This window comes from Nerophis lumbriciformis, linkage group LG29 (genome assembly GCF_033978685.3).
Source record: "Nerophis lumbriciformis linkage group LG29, RoL_Nlum_v2.1, whole genome shotgun sequence".
NCBI lineage: Eukaryota > Metazoa > Chordata > Actinopteri > Syngnathiformes > Syngnathidae > Nerophis > Nerophis lumbriciformis.
Window position 1 is genome coordinate 18,336,875 of NC_084576.2, and position 20,346 is coordinate 18,357,220.

Here is a 20,346-nt window from a genome sequence, read left to right on the forward strand (position 1 = left end):
ATGTATATGTGTGTATATATATATATATGTATGTGTATATATATATATATATATATATATATAGTCGAGGCTTCTGTGGTTTATCCGTTATACAGTGCTCAATACCGGTAGAGCGGAATATACGTTAGGTCAGGAAAAAACACGGAGGCTATATCATCCCTACAAGCCTGTTTCGCAGGTTTTAGAGCAGGGAAACCTGCGAAACAGGCTTGTAGGTATGATATTGCCTCCGTGTTTTTTTCCTGACCTAACGTGTGTGTGTGTGTGTGTGTATATATATATATATAAATATATATATATACACACACACACATATATATATACATATATATATATATATATATATATATATACATATACACGTATGTGTATACATATATATATGTATATAATATACATGTGTATATATACATATGTGTATATATACATATGTGTGTATATATATATGTATATATATATATATATAGAAATATGTATATATACACATGTATATATATATATATACATACACATATACACACACACGTATGTGTATATATATATATGTATATGTAATAAAATGTATATAGATTGGCATGTATACACACACACACACACACACACATATATATATATATATATATATATACATATATATATATATGTATATATACATATATATATATATGTATATACATATATATATATGGATCAATATATCTTGATAATATACTGTATATACGGTACAGTAAAGCCCAAAAGTTAGGACACACCCTCTCATTCAATGTGTTCTTTATTTTCATGACTATTTACATTGTAAATTGTCACTGAAGGCATCAAAACTATGAATGAACCATGTGGAGTTATTATGTACTTAACAAAAAAAGGTGAAATAACTGAAAACATGTTTTATATTCTAGTTTCTTCAAAATAGCCACCTTTTCTCTGATTACTGCTTTGCACACTCTTGGCATACTCTCAATGAGCTTCAAGCACACCTGGGAAGTGAAAACCATTGTTTTACAGTTATTTCACCTTTTTTTGTTAAGTACATAACCTCTCTCTCTGTCTGTCTGATGAATTTTGTAATCCGTTTTTTTTTACATTTTAGAATTTTGATTAATCACAGATTCACAGGGACGGCGTGGCGCAGTGGAAGAATGGCCGTGCGCGACCCGAGGGTCCCTGGTTCAATCCCCACCTAGTACCAACCTCGTCATGTCCTGAGCAAGACACTTCACCCTTGCTCCTGATGGCTGCTGGTTAGCGCCTTGCATGGCAGCTCCCTCCATCAGTGTGTGTGTGTGAATGGGTAAATGTGGAAGTAGTGTCAAAGCGCTTTGAGTACCTTGAAGGTAGAAAAGCGCTATACAAGTACAACCCATTTATCATTTATCATTACTCGCTTACATATTTAAAATTAAGAAAAGACCCCAATATTAGTACATAAATGCAATTGTATCGCCACAATGTCATCCTGGAACATTTTCAAATGTTTTATTCGAATGCATGCCTTTTGAGGTTAAGGTTACAAGCAACACTTAAAACACTGATAACAAATTCGTAAACTCCTAAGTTGATTTAATTTTTTTTATTTTTATTTTTAAAAAGAAACCTCAAAACATCGCAACTTTTGCTACAACTTGCTGGAAAAGGTGCTGCGAATTTAAGCATTTTGGGCTGCAAAAATTACAAAAAATCTAGTGGTAACCTGGAGGGAATGATAATGGTAATTATGATAGTAAAAATGTAATAAAATAAAAATGTAGCTATCATTCTTACCTTGTTCATCATATGCTCTCCTCCATTTTGACCATGTCGTCATCTTCTTGGGGTTGTAGACCTTGTCCCGCGTCAACACACACACATATACAAAGATGAAGATAAGACTTCACAAGCCAATAAAGTAGATTATAAGCGTTAAAGATGATCACCGTTTCATCAAAGCGTGTCTCCAGCTGGTTCTCGTCAAAGAAACCGTCTTCATTGCTGTCTGTGCAGTGACAGCCATCAGCCATGACATCAGGAACATTTTCCTCCAAGAACATCAACATCATGTTTGTGCGTAAAGACGATCACATGATCTACAAAATAGTCTGAAAAGTACGGCTTCTGAGGATACCGTGGATTTTGAAGAAGGTCTTTGGGCGGAAGTCATCCAGGTCCAAACCATCAGCCTCCTGCCACACCTCCTTCAGCTGGTCCGGACATCCCTGGACACACGCTCGCTCGCACACTCACACACTTTTCATTGTCTTTAAAGTTTGTATGTACAGTAATCCCTCATTTGTAGCTGTTAATAGGTTCCGAACATGACCACGATAGATTAATTTCCACAAGGTAGGAATCGTTATTTATAAAAAAAAATTATAGCTAGAGCATAAAAACATGTTTACAACCATATACATTTTTGTTTTCCATTATGAGCCTTGGAGAAATGAAATAACCCCAATCCAATATAGTTATACTTCCTGAGACTGAGCCAATCAGTGGCCACGATACTTAACCGCACGCTCTGATTGGTTTGGCCTCTAGTAGCCAATACTGTTGTGGTATTTTGATATTTATTTTAGTAATTTTTATCATCTGCGATGTGGTGAAGCCGCAATATTTAAAGCACAATGTGGCGTGGGATGACTGTACCATTGTAAAAAAAACAACCTTTAGATTAAAAATTAATTTAATTTATAATGAACACAAAATCAATATTACCTTAAACATTTTTTAAGTGATATTATAAAATGTATTACAATTAAATATATATAATAAAAGTAGACTTTACATGTTTTATTCACATTATCTACATCACAAGTGTCAAACTCAAGGCCCGGGGGCCATATCTGGTCCGCCACTTTATGTGGCCTACTTTATCATTTATGTGCTCCACCACTTTATTTTGTGGCCTGCCACATCATTGTATGTGGTCTGTCATATCATTTAATGTGGCCTGCCAGGTCATTTAGGAGGTCCATCACATTTTATGTGGCCTGCCACATCATTATATGTGCTCCCCACAATATTTATGTGGTGCCACATAAAATTATGTGGCCTGTGAAAGGCTGGAAATATTTTTTCTGAAAAATGTATTGCATGCAATTGCATATGTTCCACAATTTATTATTACTTCATACAATTTGCATTTTAGGGTTATCAAAAATAAATACTTAAATACCTGCTCATCACCTTGACTTACAATTTCAAAGCATCAAAAGGGATTCTTACGCGAATTGTGTACATTTATATTCATGTAAATAGGACCGGTATATACATACATACATGTGTATGTATACATATATATATATATATATATATATATATATATATATATATATATATATATATATATATATATATATATATATATATATATATATGTATATGTATATATATATATATATATATATACACACACACACACACATATGTAAGTATATATATATATATATACACATATATATATACATGTATGTATGTATGTATATATATTTATATATATATATACACACACACACATGTAAGTATATATATACACATATATATATATATATACACATGTATGTATGTATGTATATATATATATATATTTATATATATATGCCCCCCGCGACCCCAAAAGGGAATAAGCGGTAGAAAATGGATGGATGGATATATATATATATACACATGTATGTATGTATGTATGTATATATATATATATATATTTATATATATATACACATATAATCACACACACACAGCACTATTGACAATTACACAACAAAACAAAACATGGCATGACTGAGGATTAAGAAACGGTCACACTAGAGAATAAAATTAACGCCATCTAAAACATACTAGTGGAAAAAACATCTTTAAATATTATGTAAAAATGTAATAAAAATAATTCATTAATAAATTAATATTAGTAATAATAGCTATTATTAATGGTAATAATAGCAATAAATAAAATAGAATTTAAACTAAAACCTAGATAACCTGTCTCAATAATTCACTCAAGTTAAGGGTGCTGTTGAAATTTATTTACATCCATCTCTTAATTTACAGGATTTACAAGCTTTCTTTCTATTTACATATTCACAAACATGATGTAATACACATACAAATACAAAATACATAACACACAACCAAATATATCAAAAAATATGTGCATGTTTTTAAAAAAATATATTATAAAACCAAAACAAAATATTACACTTTGATTGAACATATCAAGTAATGACACATACATCAAATTCAAACACACCAATAGTAAAATAAAATAAAATCCCAAACTAGGATTATATATATTTGCACTGTATATTGTTTATAAAAATGGAATATTTCACTTTATGACACCACATACAGTATATACACCAATTAGCCACATTAGGTAGATTTACCATCTAATGAGATCTGAAGAGTTCTTTCATTATAGTAAAACTCTGTTTCGAGTGAGAGAAGTATTGGTATTATTGGTATACGTGTTGTATTATTGGGGTTGTATACTGCAACACATTGAAGGCAGTCTCTTAACATTTCAAGGAAGAGGCTCTCATTAGATTGTGTTAGTGTGGCTAATCAGTGCGATCACTTCCTGAGCGCTTAAGTGCAATGTGCATTGTGCTAGCTTTTCTCCGTCAAAGGGAGAGTAACGTCTTGGTGGAAAATGGTGGAAATCGGCTTTGGTCCTGATGTTGGCAATGACTGAATGTATTTTAAAAGGACTACATAGCACCAAAACCACAACAGCAATTATGGGCTAGGACCATGCTGCTTATATCTACAGTATTTATTTAGATGATAAGGAGTCAACAAGCAGCAAACTCTTTGAGGTCAGTCGAGATGTCTCAGTCTGATGCTGAAGTTGTCTGTCATATCTAAACCCGGAATGCTGGGACTGTCCCTAGTGGTTATAGACCTCATGGCTATCCTTCAGAACCCGCAGGTACTGCTGCTCTGCTAACAGGGTCCACCCTGGAGCCATACGGGCCAGAGATGTCGAGTTCCGCTGAGGCTAAGAAAGGAAATGAACCACGCCCTGGTCACATGACCGGCTGATCTTTTTGTATGTCAAATAGTGAACCGCTTAATAGGAGTTTGGATTGCTCACCCTGGTCCGATTCAGTCCATTTGTCTCAATCTGTTACTTCCAGGTCACTTCTTTGGGCTCAGCGCTGAAAGAATAACGAATCTTTAGGTCAATGTAATGGTATTTTGTTGCCTCCTGATGTTTTTAATCACATTTACTATCATTTAATGGAAGTTTAGGTACATACAGGTGTTTGGTGCGTGGGGGACAGGAGCTTTTACTCTGCACTTTCTTATGTAACATACAAAAAAAAAAAAAAAAGACAACATCGGTATCATTTGATGCTCAGCAGAAAACATCCTTGTAAATATATCGAGCCTTGAAGTTGGAGAAGTTTGTTTGAAATCTAATGAAAACAAGTAGCATTTTTTAACAGTATTAATTCATATCACATCTAGATGAATATTAGAAGTATACAAAGCATGTTTAAAATAAGGAGTTTTTGTAAAAATGTCCATCATGTTGAACAACAGAGACAAAAACAACATATTTCTACAGTTAAGGTTCTGTCCCCATGAGAACACTCTTTTGTGGTTTTGGGCAGATTGGATTAAAAAAATGGGTCCACACACAGATATACCCGCACACAGCCATCTACAAATTGTGCAAATATTAAGAGGACCATGACGGCTTTTAAACAGGGCAAGTCCAACCAGAGCAACAGCACGAAGCAAGTGTGATGTCATGCTCGCTGCAGCTCGCCTTTCATCAGGGACTTTGAGGGACAAAAGTAGTCTCTAAACACGACATTTTATAATAACACCATAAAAAGATGCTAGATTTGTTCCTAGTAGTTTTAAATAAAAACTCACTATGTCAGTAGACACTTGAAAAAATCTTAACAAAATACTTTGTACAATAAGCATCAACAAATGAAACTATTGAAAACGATAAATATTTGTTATTAATAATTTAAAATAACAGATGTTTTTAAATGTATGTATACATTTTTGAGCCTTTTTAAAGAAACAAATATCATAGCAAATTTTGCAAACTAATCGATCACATCATGATGACCAAGCCCATAATCACTCCCCCACTGCCACAGGTATCTTGGCAGTCTAGGGGAAACCCTGTATATATATATATATATATATATATATATATATATATATATATATATATATATATATATATATATATATATATATATATATATCGTTATCGGGATAATATTATATATTAAATGTGATTAACTACATTCCAAAAAAGTCATGCTTAGTAGGGTAAAGACCTACACATGTCGAGAACGCTTAGCCTTTTCCATAATATGGCACAGCTGACATTTTTAAGAGAAAAGAGTCAAAGAAGTAGCAATGCTTGTAAAATGCAAATGGCACGCAGTAATTGTCATGAAAATCTCAACAAACCTTGGCCAAGTATTCCTCCACATTGCTGCCCTGTCCTTCAGCCACAGAAGCGAGGATTCTCGTGCTGTGGCCTCTGTAAGGGGGGGGCCCTAGTTGGCTGGATGTTGAGGCGAGGGGAGTCACGCCCCCTGGGGGTCCTGAGGCGACAAAAGACTTGCACTGCTCACTGAGCAACTTAGCATTGGCTTCTGCAAGGCGGCTGTTACTCCTGCGAAATGAAAACAAGCAAATTGACCGTTTGATTGAGGGTTTTGAGATGTATTTACCTGGCTATGTTTGGACCTTTTTAGATCAGCAGTCAGGGATTTCCTGAGCCACTGCTCCTCTCTGTGCATCTGACGGTAACGCTTTAAATCTTTCTGTAGGGTGTCCATTTGGATAATGGTTTCATTTTGGCTGTTAGTAGCTCTCCTCAGATCACCCTCCAACTCTTGGATCTTGGCGCGTAAGCTTAGCTCGGATGAGGCTTTGATCTGTTCTTGTGCCTCCTGCGTTGCTGCCTGGGACTGAGAGAAAATGAGGAAAAACACACCGACTATGTCTGCTGTCTTGACTTTTTTTTGGTACAGTATAATTTTTATATCAGGGGTGTCTGAACTTTTTGTGAATTAAAGATGCTAAAGTAATCCAGTTTAGGGCAATATACGTTAAGCTGTCTGAACAAAACCTTTTAGCTTAATGTCATAGCTGACATAGCAAAATAGTCTAATTTTTAATAATTAATGTTGTCAAATGATTTAGCTTTTAAATCCGATTAATCACAGTTTTGTATTTGAATTCATCATTAAATTACTTGCTTACATAGATTAATCAACCTAAAAAAAGAAACCAATATTTCAACACAAATGAATGTCATGTGCAAACATTTTTTAAATGTTTTCCTTGAACATGTTTAATTTCTTTGCTCAAAACCCAGTAAAGGTATTATCAAAAGTTCTGTCGGGGTTTAATTTGAAGCAAAATTCTGTATGCTTATGCATTGACTTGATCACTGACCTTCACAACCTACGCTGCCTTCCAGGTAACCATTTGCGCTTATTGTAAAGGAGCTCAAAATAAATTGTAAGTAAAAATAAAAAAATATTAAAAAAAAATTGTGATTAACCTACAACTACACGATTAATGCAATCATTTTTTTGTCATTAGTCACAAGAGTTATTAACTCATTATTTTTTTTACAGCCCTACTTATTAAAAATGTATTTTATTTTAAAGGTGAACCGTTGCCCCAAGGCCACACTTTGGCCACCTCTGCTGTTTTTTACCTGCAAGAACAGGTTGACTTCCTGTAGTTTTTTTTGTACTTCCTGCCGGGCCTTGTCCTCTATCTCGCGACGGTACTGGTCCACCTGCCTCTGCTCCATCTGGGAGGTCTCTACTTTGCGTCTCAGGTTCTGTACCTCCTCCTCCAGGTGCTTCTTGTTCCTCTCCATCAGGCTACGGAAGGACATTTGCCTCTTCAGCTCTGCCTGAAGCTCGCTCACCTGGTGTGGACGAGGAGTAGAAACATGCAATGGAAGTGGGCAAATATCAATTTCTGTGTCACATCAAAAGTCAAGATTTACTGCGCTGGACAAACCTTTTCTCTCTCAACTTCACTTGCTTGCTGGTCCCGCAGTCTCCTCTTCGCTGACTTAAGTACGAGTCGTTGTCTGTATTCATCAGGAAAATACAACTGTATTAAATAAAGCTATCGTATTTTTCTGACTCTAATCCGCCACTTTTTTCCAACGCTTTGCACCCTTAAAAAACGATGCTGCTAATTGAAAGATTTTTCTTCGCCAACGGCCATAAAGTTTTGTATTCAACAAATACTTTCATATTACACCTACAGAGACACTAACAAGGTGTTACTGTTTGCGCTATGGTGTCATCTTTTGAACTATTCCGCTCACTGCAGGTGCTGCGGGTTGAAAATGTACTTCCTGTTTTGTTCTACTTGAAAGGATTCTTCACTCCGAGCAACGTTTGTAAATTTTATAACTAAAACAATTATTACTTACGAAACCGTCCCATGCGTAATGTCTGTATGAGGGATTTCTTGCATATTTGCACGTGGTATCGTAATGCAATCTAGCATTGTTAGCATTAGCGAATATGCTAGCACGTATACAAGTGTCTGTGTTAGTTTTATTAACTTACAATGGCATTCTTTTTGTATTGTTTCAGTTTTGTAAATTCACTAAATCGTCACCATGTAGGTATTGATTTTGTTTAGCTGATTGGAGAGCTCGCCCATGACAATGACTTCTGTTTTGTTTGATCAGCCATTTTACTGCCGTGCGACAGGCACCGTTTGGGAACAAATAAGGTATGTAAATAACCATTTACAAAATATTTTGTATCAGCATATCTCTGCGGTTTATAGTCCTGTGCGGCAAATATATGTAAAAATAGTTATTTATTTTATAATGTGGTAGGTGCGGCTTAAATACCGGTGTGCTCTATAGCCCAAAAAGTAGTTAACACATTGGAACCAGTATACAGTATGTTGACGACCTACTTTAACGGGTTCTAGTGTACGTGGGCTCTGTACCGCGGATGTCGTTGTAGCTTGTGCAGCCCTCTGAGACACTTGTGATTTAGGGCTATATAAATAAACATTGATTGATTGACTTCCTTACAGTACATAAAAACTCAACTTTTAGTTTTTTACCATAAATGTATTTCACTCTTTAATCAAAACTATGTTTGTGTAGGGTGTCAGCACCTTTGCACAGTCTCTTCCAACTGTCTGACTGTATTGTTGGATGTGGTTGCAGCAGACAGCGCCTCTTTCTGTTTCTGAAGAGCAACGGTGAGTTCTTTCTCTCTTTCATCCAGACGACTCCTGAGCTCACTGACACGTTTTTCTACTTGCAAAATTTGCGAGTCTCTATCGTCCAGCTGCATGACAAGGCAGACTCCTCATTAACAAGGTTAACAAAAAAATGTCACTATCAGAATTGTTTATGACAGTGGTCCCTATAATTACCTTTCTTTTAAGTTTGTCCGTTTCTTTGAGGAGTCGAGCTTTCTCTTCCTCCGAATCACTACGATAATTCATATAAACCTCTAAAGAAGCTTCACACTTTGACAGCTTCTTCGACGAGTCGGCTAACTTTGTCTGCTGGTCCCTCTGCTGAGCCTGTACCAGGGCAAATGTCAGAAAAAAATAAATGTTTAAATTTAATTATGTAGAAAGCATCAGATCATCTATGCTACAGGGATTTCATCTAACCTCTCTTTCATTTTTCTCCATCTCCATTTGGTGGATTTGTTCTCGGAGCTCACTATTCTGAGCAACCAGATCCTGGGTCCTCCCCTGCGCAAGGTGTATTCTCTCCTCAGAGTCGGTGCGAAGCTTGGACACAATGTCAGAGAAATTCTTCTGAGCGTCTGTCACAGCGCTCTCCTTTTCAATACATTTGTTTTGGGCCTCCTCCAGCTTTTGCCGTAGCGCAACAATCTCACTCTGGGTTTTGGTCAGGCGTGCTTCAGTGGCCTCTTTGCACCCTCCGACAAAGCCGAGCATATCTTTCTCTGCCCGGAGAGCGGCTTCCATCTCTTTAATGCGCGTAGCTATCTGGACATTTTCACGCTGCATGGTGGTCAACTGCTGGTTCTTCTCTTTGACCAAGATCTCGGCTCTACGTTTGTCGTTCTCTAGTGATTTTACACGTGCCCTGGACTTAACTAGCTTCTGACTCTGTTTGTTAGCCGCTTCTCGTTGACTGGCCATTTCATCTGGAAAGATTACAATATTAATTAAAAGCAGAGTACAGGTGTAACTCAAGACAATTACAGTGCTTGCACCGCACATGAATGAGAGAATCAAATTATTGGTTGGAGCTTGTCGGCCTTGTTTCCATTTGACCGACTGCATTACGAAACGCAGACAGGGTTCTAAATCCGGTTCATGCTAGGTGCTTTATTTCACGATGCAGTCTATTTCTGTGTCCAAAAAGCTGCTGTTTTTCCCCTCAGAAAACACAGCTCATTCACCCTAATAATTCACATTTATGTGATAGTACAGCATAGATGTACGGAGTAGGTAAGTTAATAATAATAATAATAATGGATTAAATTTATATAGCGCTTTTCTAGACACTCAAAGCGCTTCACAGAGAAGTGAGAACCCATCATTCATTCACACCTGGTGGTGGTAAGCTACTTTCGTAGCCACAGCTCCCTTGGGGTAGATTGACGGAAGCGTGGCTGCCAGTTTGCGCCTACGGCCCCTCCGACCACCACCTATCATTCATCAACCAGTGTGAGTGGCACTGGGGACAAGGGTGAAGTGTCCTGCCCAAGGACACAATGGCAGCGATTTGGATGTCAAGAGGCGGGGAGCGAACCTGCAACCCTCAGGTTTCTGGCACGGCTGCTCTACCCACGACGCCAAGCCGCCCCAAAAGTTAATATATATATTATCATAAATCATTACAACAGGCAAGCAGTGTGGATTATTTAAACCTCCTCCAACAGCCCACAATAAACCAATGTTCTGTTGCTGAAAAAATCTGTTCACTCTCGAATCAATTTTTATTCATTTCAATTGTAAATTAATTTCTAATTTTTGAGGATCGAGTTAAAAACAAAATGTTATTTTTACTTTTTTATTTAAGAATCAATAAAAAAGTTGATAGTATACTCAGTATACTATCAACTATATATATATAGTACAGTATACTCCGGAGCGACTTACAGTATGTGTGAAATTATTAACACATAACCGTAAAATATCAAATAATATTATTTATCTCATTCGCGTAACAGACGAAGCAAGTTCATAACTTTTATGGACAGAATTTCTAGGCGCAGTCAAGGCGTTGAGGGGATCTGGTTTGGTGGCTGCAGGATTAGGTCTCTGCTTTTTGCAGATGATGTGGTCCTGATGGCTTCATCTGGCCAGGATCTTCAGCTCTCACTGGATCGGTTCGCAGCTGAGTGTGAAGCGACTGGGATGAGAATCAGCACCTCCAAGTCCGAGTCCATGGTTCTCGCCCGGAAAAGGGTGGAGTGCCATCTCCGGGTTGGGGAGGAGATCTTGCCCCAAGTGGAGGAGTTCAAGTACCTCGGAGTCTTGTTCACGAGTGAGGGAAGAGTGGATCGTGAGATCGACAGGCGGATCGGTGCGGCATCTTCAGTAATGCGGACGCTGTATCGATCCGTTGTGGTGAAGAAGGAGTTGAGCCGGAAGGCAAAGCTCTCAATTTACCGGTCGATCTACGTTCCCATCCTCACCTATGGTCATGAGCTTTGGGTTATGACCGAAAGGACAAGATCACGGGTACAAGCGGCCGAAATGAGTTTCCTCCGCCGGGTGGCGGGGCTCTCCCTTAGAGATAGGGTGAGAAGCTCTGCCATCCGGGAGGAGCTCAAAGTAAAGCCGCTGCTCCTCCACATGGAGAGGAGCCAGATGAGGTGGTTCGGGCATCTGGTCAGGATGCCACCCGAACGCCTCCCTAGGGAGGTGTTTAGGGCACGTCCCACCGGTAGGAGGCCGCGGGGAAGACCCAGGACACGTTGGGAAGACTATGTCTCCCGGCTGGCCTGGGAACGCCTCGGGGTCCCACAGGAAAAGCTGAACGAAGTGGCTGGGGAGAGGGAAGTCTGGGCTTCCCTGCTTAAGCTGCTGCCCCCGCGACCTGACCTCGGATAAGCGGAAGAAGATGGATGGATGGATGGATCAATAAAAAAACAAAACATTAAATAACTAATAATAATATCATTATTGATATTGTGGCTTTAATTGATTTTTAATAATATTACGTATAGTATTGATATCATTATTGATATTGTGGCTTTTATTGATTTTTATTAATATTACGTATAGTATTTGCACGTCTTCTCAATTGCTAAATTTCTACCCTAAAGCTTGTAAAGCTGGGATTGGGTTAGCGTTGCTCCATTTTGTTTTATGATTTTTATTAGCGGAAGAAGATGGATGGATGGATGGATTGATTTATTTTATTTCATATTTGAATTTTGTAAATACAATTTAAAAATACGTTTTTTTAGGTCAACACTGCGCATTTAAGTCGTGCGTCAGCAGCCAAGAGGAGATTTTGTAACCGGTTACTAGGATGGGTTCCGTTCACATTTGAAACAATGTGATACACATTTCTGGTACCTGGGAATCGATACTGGTACCCTATGTTACCAATTTTTGGTACATTTCCACCTATAAAGCCCTATAAAAAACATCTAAAAACCGCCATTTAAATGTACCTGCACATTAACCAAGTAGTAACGATATTGTTGTTATAAATTAACGCCGAATACCGTATTTTTCGGATTATAAATCGCAGTTTTTTTCATAGTTTGGCCGGGGGTGCGACATACAGTATACTCCGGAGCGACTTACAGTATGTGTGAAATTATTAACACATAACCGTAAAATATCAAATAATATTATTTATCTCATTCGCGTAACAGACGAAGCAAATGTCCGCAATCGTCACACACACGTCAGCAATCGTCACACACGTCAACCAATAAGAATTCGGCGGGGGCGGGTCATGGCAGAAGTGCATTGTGCATCATGGCAGAAGTGCATTGTGGGTCATGGGATGCTAACTGCTGCTACATCCGTAGCTATTGAAATTGATTATTTCAACATTGGCGGTAACTTATAAAAACTGAGAAGGGCTGAACTAAAATGGCACCGAAAAGGAAATTATATACTGCAGATTACAAGCCGGACGTAGTGAAATATGCAGCAGAAAACGGCGATCGAGCAGCAGAAAGAAAGGAAACGGCGCATACCAGAGGCGACACCGGGGAGGAAGATTTCATCGGATTTAGCGATCGGGAGTGACAGACTGTTTGGTAAACGTATAGCATGTTCTATATGTTATAGTTATTTGAATGACTCTTGCCATGATGTGTTGCGTTAACATACCAGGCACGTTCTCGGTTGGTTATTTGTGCGTCATATGGCGTACACTTATTCAGCCTGTTGTTCACGATTCTTTATTTATTTTAAATTGCCTTTCAAATGTCTATTCTTGGTGTTGGATTTTATTAAATAAATTTCCCCCAAAAATGCAACTTACTGTATACACCAGTGCGACGTATATATGTTTTTTTTCCTTCTTTATTGTGCATTTTCGGCCGGTGCGACGTATAATTGGGAGCGACTTATAGTCCGAAAAATACGGTAATTACTTTTAGAGGCGCTTTGATCACAGAGAAGTAACTAGCTTATTCAGCTATTGACACATTGAGCCGGTGAGCTTCTGCTTCGGCGATTCGATTAAAGTTTGTGCTGGAATATAAATCATGCCTCCTACTTGTATAGTATAAGCTGGCGGCCATAAACCAAGAAGTTGAGCAACTTTGACATTAAACTTAGCCCCGGAATCATCGCCAGGAAGATGTGGAAAGAGGCACGTTTTTTTTCTTAGTGAGGATCATCCTTAATTCATCAACGGGGAAACAAGTCCTAGGAGCAGACATTGTATGCTAAGTGATTGTTTTAATGTTTTTTTATTTTTTTATTGTTGCTATATGAAGCTTAGTGTTTTATTATAATTAGATTTGCTGATCACTCAGCTTCCAAAACTTGTAGCTCATCCTCCGTATATTCAGGCTAAAAAATACAAGGTTGTGGATCATTGTACTAAAGCAATGGTTGTTGTCTCTAATGACGTCTGCCATGATTAGTAATAATTGTATTTTTTTAAAGGAGATAGCGAATATTGTCAAGAGCTCTGTGAAATGAACACGCTGCCGTAATGCTTAAAATGGGAAAAATACGTAAATATTACACGTTAATATGGATGTGCCTGTTACTACATTACACATGTACTAAAGCATGTGTACAAAACATTAAAGGAGGTTTTTGGTTATTTTTTAAGAGCTCTTCATGGGCGGAAAAGATCAACTCCCGATTAGCTGCATTGTTAGCAGTCTACTACAAGCTCTATATTACAAATTAGAATGCATAAAATAGAGAAAAATATGTGTTCTTGTCTAAGATAGGGATTGTGAATGATATAAGCAGAATTCCAAAATAAAGCCCTTTATGCATTTTCAAGCATAAAACTGGCTAAATGAACTACAAAATATCAATACTACAGCAGTATTGGCCCACGATAGATGAGACCATGGCTCCTAAAGTCAGTACAGTATGTGTCTTATTTTCTATTATTATGTCTGTTATATTGAATTACAAGAGTAAATGTAACTTTGTGGGATTCATTTCATGTGTAGAGGTTTTAATGTTAAAAATTGTATTAAGCAAATTGTCTATGGATCTTAAAATTGTATTCAGGAGGTCGTAAACAGGGTTTTTCTTTATGCTCTATCAATAAAAATTTGATTTATAATTAATCATTCCTATTTTGCAGGTATTCATTTCCCATGATTACGCGCAAAATCCATTGCCATCGGTCAACGAGGGACTACTGAATATGAATACTGAATATACACGTACATACAGGGACTAAATAATATGTTCCATTATCTTAACTGCTATGTTAACATGTTTAGGTGTTCCTCCTCCACAACTGCAGAAATAAACTGGAACTACACTTTTTTTTTTAAATTTTGCTTATCATCATCATTAACACAATCCTTGAGAGACAATGTCTTTTTTAAAGTCAGCTAAAAATAAAGGTAATAGAAGCCATGGTGTCATTGCACCTATTCGGCCCATAACACCCAGATAAAATACAACCAAAAAGCACCAACAATACTTCATTTTCATTTTGTGACCTGAATATTAACAAAGTATTAGCAATATTGTTATTAAAAGCGCTAACGTTAAGGGCCTACGTATTGATAACACAGCTCTAACAGGCTTATGCTGCTATATTGACATATTGAGCCGGTGAGCTGCTGCATCGCCTCTGAGCTAATCAAAGTTAATTTAAGATTATAAATCATGCCTTTCACCTGAATAGTAGGAGGTTGTGGCCATAAACTGAAGAGTTGATCAACTCTGACAGCCAACTTAGACCCATTGATGGCAAAAAAAGAACATGAAAAGACACTTTTGCGCCTACTTTTTTTTCAACCCTTCGCGAGGATTATGATTCATTCTTCATCTAAACGGGAAGATATGATAATCCCTTCAGGCATCCCAAAGAGAGCAGACATTGTACAGTAAATTTCTTGTCTCTCATGAAGTCTGCCGTGAGTAGTAGTTAGTGTTATTGAAGGAAATAGCGAGAATCTGTAAAATAAATGCGCTGCTGTATGCTTAAAATGTTCAACATTTGTAAATATTACATGTTTTGAAAGGGCCTGACAAAAAAAAAATGAAGATATAAACGAAAATCAGAGGGCCAGAATGAATTGTAAGTATATGAGATTATTCACTTCAATTAGGGATGTCCCGATCCGATATTTGGATCGGATCGGCCACCGATATTTGCCAAAAAATGCGTATCGGCAAGGCATGGGAAAATGCCGATCCAGATACAGTTTAAAAAAAAACTCCGGTCCGTGTTTTCCAACGCACCGATTTAAATAATACATTCCACTTTTCTGCTGCTCCCTAATTTCCAGCACACCTTCAACACATCCACAGGTCTGTGGAATCTCACGCAGTTGCTTTTAACTGCTGGCATTACACGACAGGCTCTTCTCACTCTTTTCTGTGTCTCCCTCTCACAGACAGCAAGCGCACCTTCTTACACACGTCACATACTGTCACGTCATACGTCACATACGTATACGTCCTCCCCGAGCAGAGAGGTAGCAGCATGGCTAACGTAAGCTGTGATGCTAGCGCAGCTGTGTGACCAACGCTACCTCTAAGGTGCGCGCCTGTGCAATTGCGCACTGCTCAAGCGTCCTCTGCGCATAGCAACATATATGCCACGCACAAAATCAAATAAAAAAATAAGCGCATAACAATTTTCGACACACGGACACGACAGAGAAAACAGTTTTCGTCATCATTGTTCAGATATTGTAACGTCTGTCGAGACGCTTTTCTCCATTCGGTGCCACACCCCCACACCATCAAAATGCCGAGGCAAACATTTCCAGATCAACACCGTATGAAAAAATTAGTGATTTTTTTAGTTGTGATTTCCTTCTCTGCATGAAAGTTTAAAAGTAGCATATATTAATGCAGTATGAAGAAGAATGTTTTAATGTAGACATGCAAGCCTTGAAAGAAAATTTTGAAAATCAAGACTACATTTCCTGCAAATGGGTGCATTTCTACCCTATATTTTAACTTTAGATTTATTCTCATATCAAACTCTTTTGGCTGTCTTTTTGACACTTACATCCGGCGCCCCCCTCCACACCCTGGATTATAAATAATGTAAATAATTCAATGTGATTATCTTGTGTGATGACTGTATTATGATGATAGTATATATCTGATAGTATATATCTGTATCATGAATCAATTTAAGTGGACCCCGACTTAAACAAGTTGAAAACCTTATCCGGGTGTTACCATTTAGTGGTCAATTGTACGGAATATGTACTTCACTGTGCAACATACTAATAAAAGTCTCAATCAATCAATCAAAACACATAGAATCATCATACTGCTGTGATTATATGTATCAAGTGTTCATTCAAGGCTAAGGCAAAATATCGAGATATATATCGTGTATCGCAATATGGTCTTAAAATATCGCAATATTAAAAAAAGGCCATATCGCCCAGCCCTAGTTTCAATGATGCCATTTCTGTTTGTCATGCATAATTTTGTCTATTTTGTGTTTATCCTTGAATAAACAGGTCAGTTTCTTGTTACCAACCATTGTGTATTATTCAAACTCCCCTAATTCAGCTGGCTAGTTGTAATCAAGAGTACTAAAACCCTTTTCAACATGATTCTGACAACTAAGTAGGCTAAATAACTTTAAACTTTAATACATGCTCGGATAGGCCAGTATCGGTCAGTATCGGTATCGGATCGGAAGTGCAAAAACAATATCGGTATCGGATCGGAAGTGCAAAAACCTGTATCGGGACATCCCTAACTTCAATGTTAATATTTGGTTACATGTCCCTCGGCAAGTTTCACTGCAATAAGGCGCTTTTGGTAGCCATCCACAAGCTTCTGGTTGAATTTTTTATCACTCCTCTTGACAAAATTGCTGCAGTTCAGCTACATTTGTTGGTTTTCTGACATGGACTTGTTTCTTCAGCATTGTCCACATGTTCTCAATGAGGTTTAAGTCAGGACTTTGGGAAGGCCATTCTAAAACCTTAATTCTAGCCTGATTTAGCCATTCCTTTACCACTTTTGATGTGTCTTTGGGGTCATTGTCCTGTTGGAACACCCCACTGCGCCCAAGACCCAACCTCCAGGCTCATGATTTTCAGTTGTCCTGAAGAATTTGGAGGTAATCCTCCTTTTTCATTGTCCCATTTACTCTCTGTAAAGCACCAGTTCCATTGGCAGAAAAACAGGCCCAGAGCATAATACTACCCCCACCATGCTTGACGGAAGACGTGGTGTTCCTGGGATTAAAGACCTCACTTTTTCTCCTCCAAACATATTGCTGGGTATTGTGGCCAAACAGCTCAATTTTGTTTCATCTGACCACAGAACTTTCCTCCAGAGGGTCTTATCTTTGTCCATGTGATCAGCAGCAAACTTTAGACGAGCCTTAAGGTGTCGCTTCTGGAGCAAGGGCTTCCTTCTTGCATGGAAGCCTCTCAGTCCATGGCGATGTAAAACACGCTTGACTGTGGACACTTGACACCTGTGTTCCAGCAGCTTCCAATTCATTGCAGACCTGCTTTTTGATGGTTCTCGGTTGACTCTTGATCATCTCCGACCAATTTTCTCTCAGCACCAGGTGTTAGCTTGCGTTTTCTTCCTGATCGTGGCAGTGACAAAATTGTGCCATTCACTTTATGCTTACAAACAATTGTCTGCACAGTTGCTCTTGGGACCTTAAGCTGCTTTGAAATGGCTCCAAGTGACTTTCTTGACTTGTTCAAGTCAATGATTAGTTTATTCAGATCTGTGCTGAGTTCCTTTGACTTTCCCATTGTCGCGTTTGTAACCGAATCTAATGACTGCATCACATGAGTCCTATTTAAATGGCTCAGAGAAGTCAACAGGTGTCGTCAATCATAATCATTCACATGAAGTTAAGAGGCCATGCCATGAAGCTAATTTGATTTGATTGTAACTTTTCTACATCACCAAAATTGATAATGTATGTTGCTGTATGTTTACATTTTCAGTAGATCCATAATAAATTCATAAAAGAACCAAACTTCATGAACATTTTTTGTGACAAACATATGATAGAGTGATAGAGTGATTGGATCACAAGTATGTGATCCAATCACTCTATCACAAAAAAATAAGAGTTGTAGAAATTATTGGAAACTCAAGATAGCCATGACATTATGTCCTTCACAATATATATATATATATATATATATATATATATATATATATATATATATATATATATATACAGTTGATGCAGGGGTAGATCTTGCTTTGGTTTTTGGCTGAGACCAGGGACTTTCGGCTCGAAAAGGTTGGTGACCACTGCACGAAACAGAAAACTTTTATAGCTTTTAATGTTAGTTGCTGTATAAACTTGGAGAACAGATTATTCATGACAAACTGACCTGGAATTATTGGAATAAATAATAGCAAATTAGCAATGATATATGACAATTTAGTAATAATAGTATTTCACTAGTAAAGTTAAGTTTAACTTAACTTAAACATCTCATATTGATATCCTTTGGCAATTGGTGCCACTTTACCCACATAACACTCCTTTGGGGGGGGTTAAGTTGATTATTGTATAGTTGTGCAAGTGTTTGTGGCGTTTCAGCATCTATTGACACAAATTTTGACTTTTATCATTCCATTCACCGCAATGTTTACAAATGCTTCTACTCGATGACTCCACATGGATGGAAACGTATAAAGTGTTTAGGACCCGGGTCCTAAACACTTTATACGTTTCCATCGACCGACTTCAAGCATGCATCGTTCAGGAGCCACAAATCGTTAACTTGTTAAACCCTCTTATGCAATTAATTTTGCTTTGCTGTGGGCTTTCGCTAAGTTTTCTCTGTTGCGCACAGCACACACTAGCTGATGGTGCGCGATACATTCTAACCGGGGCAGCACAGGTAGCCTACTTTGGTTTTGTTTTGTTGTTATGTTATAGCGTCCTCAAAAATTTAAAAGCAAGACTGAAGTTTATGCATGTTTTAAGTGAAAGTAACTTTAATAGGTTTTTTTAGCCTTTTTTATTATATTTTAGGAGAATTTCTGACATTTTAAGGCCCTGAATTCAAATTGTTGGATTTAAGACTTTTTAAAACCCTGCAGATACCCTGATACAACATGTATATAAAACGTTGATAAAGGTGTTAGGATGTTTTTTAAGTTCTTAATAGGCAGAATAGAGAGAGTTATATTGTTTCCATTGTTAGCTGAATTTTGCTGGCATTAATTTACTACATAGAGTGGATAAAAAAAGAAAAACAAATGTGTGCTTGTCTTACATAGGGACTATGAATGCTAGGCAAAATTCCCAATATAGTGCAGTTCCTTTAAGCACTTAAAAAACAAACAATAGAACATTCCCATAAGTACTAACTTGCAAGTTTGTCTTTCTGTCGCTGGCTTTCCTCCTTCTGTAGGACCAGAGTTCTCTCGTTTTCGGACCGAGCTCGCTCCGTCTCAGCGAGGTGGGAACGGATCGCCTGGGTCTGGGCCACCAAAGCGTCACGGTCCTTCTGCTCATTCTCCAGGCGGTTGTTTGCCATTGTGAGCTCACAGTTTAACGCCTGAATCGTATTGTTACAATCCAGCATATTTTTGGTTTTGGTTTCTTCGCAGAGTTTGAGGTCTTGGCGAAGACCTTCCAGCTGGTCTTTTATGGTCTCGTTCTCCTGTACAAGATCTCTCTGTTTATTGCTGCAGTGTGCCTGAGTCATCTCAAGTTCTGATCTTAAATGTTCCTGAAAAAATAAAGGAGGA

General features: G+C 37.8%; 1 protein-coding gene across 4 annotated transcripts in view; it reads right to left on the reverse strand.

Moving 5' to 3' along the window:
- Positions 1 to 3,990: 3,990 nt before the first annotated feature.
- The window catches only part of LOC133572141 (ankyrin repeat domain-containing protein 26-like), a 59,709-nt gene continuing 43,353 nt past the window's right edge, over positions 3,991 to 20,346 (reverse strand). For 3 of the 4 annotated variants that reach the window (XM_061924875.1, XM_061924876.2, XM_061924874.2), the window contains exons 21-31: positions 19,964 to 20,327; positions 9,637 to 10,142; positions 9,391 to 9,543; positions 9,127 to 9,302; positions 7,996 to 8,068; positions 7,682 to 7,900; positions 6,700 to 6,923; positions 6,418 to 6,625; positions 5,235 to 5,278; positions 5,069 to 5,132; positions 3,991 to 4,972 (exon numbers count right to left, since the gene is read on the reverse strand). In XM_061924875.1, coding sequence (XP_061780859.1) covers positions 5,102 to 5,132; positions 5,235 to 5,278; positions 6,418 to 6,625; positions 6,700 to 6,923; positions 7,682 to 7,900; positions 7,996 to 8,068; positions 9,127 to 9,302; positions 9,391 to 9,543; positions 9,637 to 10,142; positions 19,964 to 20,327 — 1,998 coding nt within the window. In that variant the 3' untranslated portion in view covers positions 3,991 to 4,972; positions 5,069 to 5,101. The remainder of the gene's footprint in view (positions 4,973 to 5,068; positions 5,133 to 5,234; positions 5,279 to 6,417; positions 6,626 to 6,699; positions 6,924 to 7,681; positions 7,901 to 7,995; positions 8,069 to 9,126; positions 9,303 to 9,390; positions 9,544 to 9,636; positions 10,143 to 19,963; positions 20,328 to 20,346) is intronic. The other variant, XR_009810493.2, reaches the window with a different exon arrangement.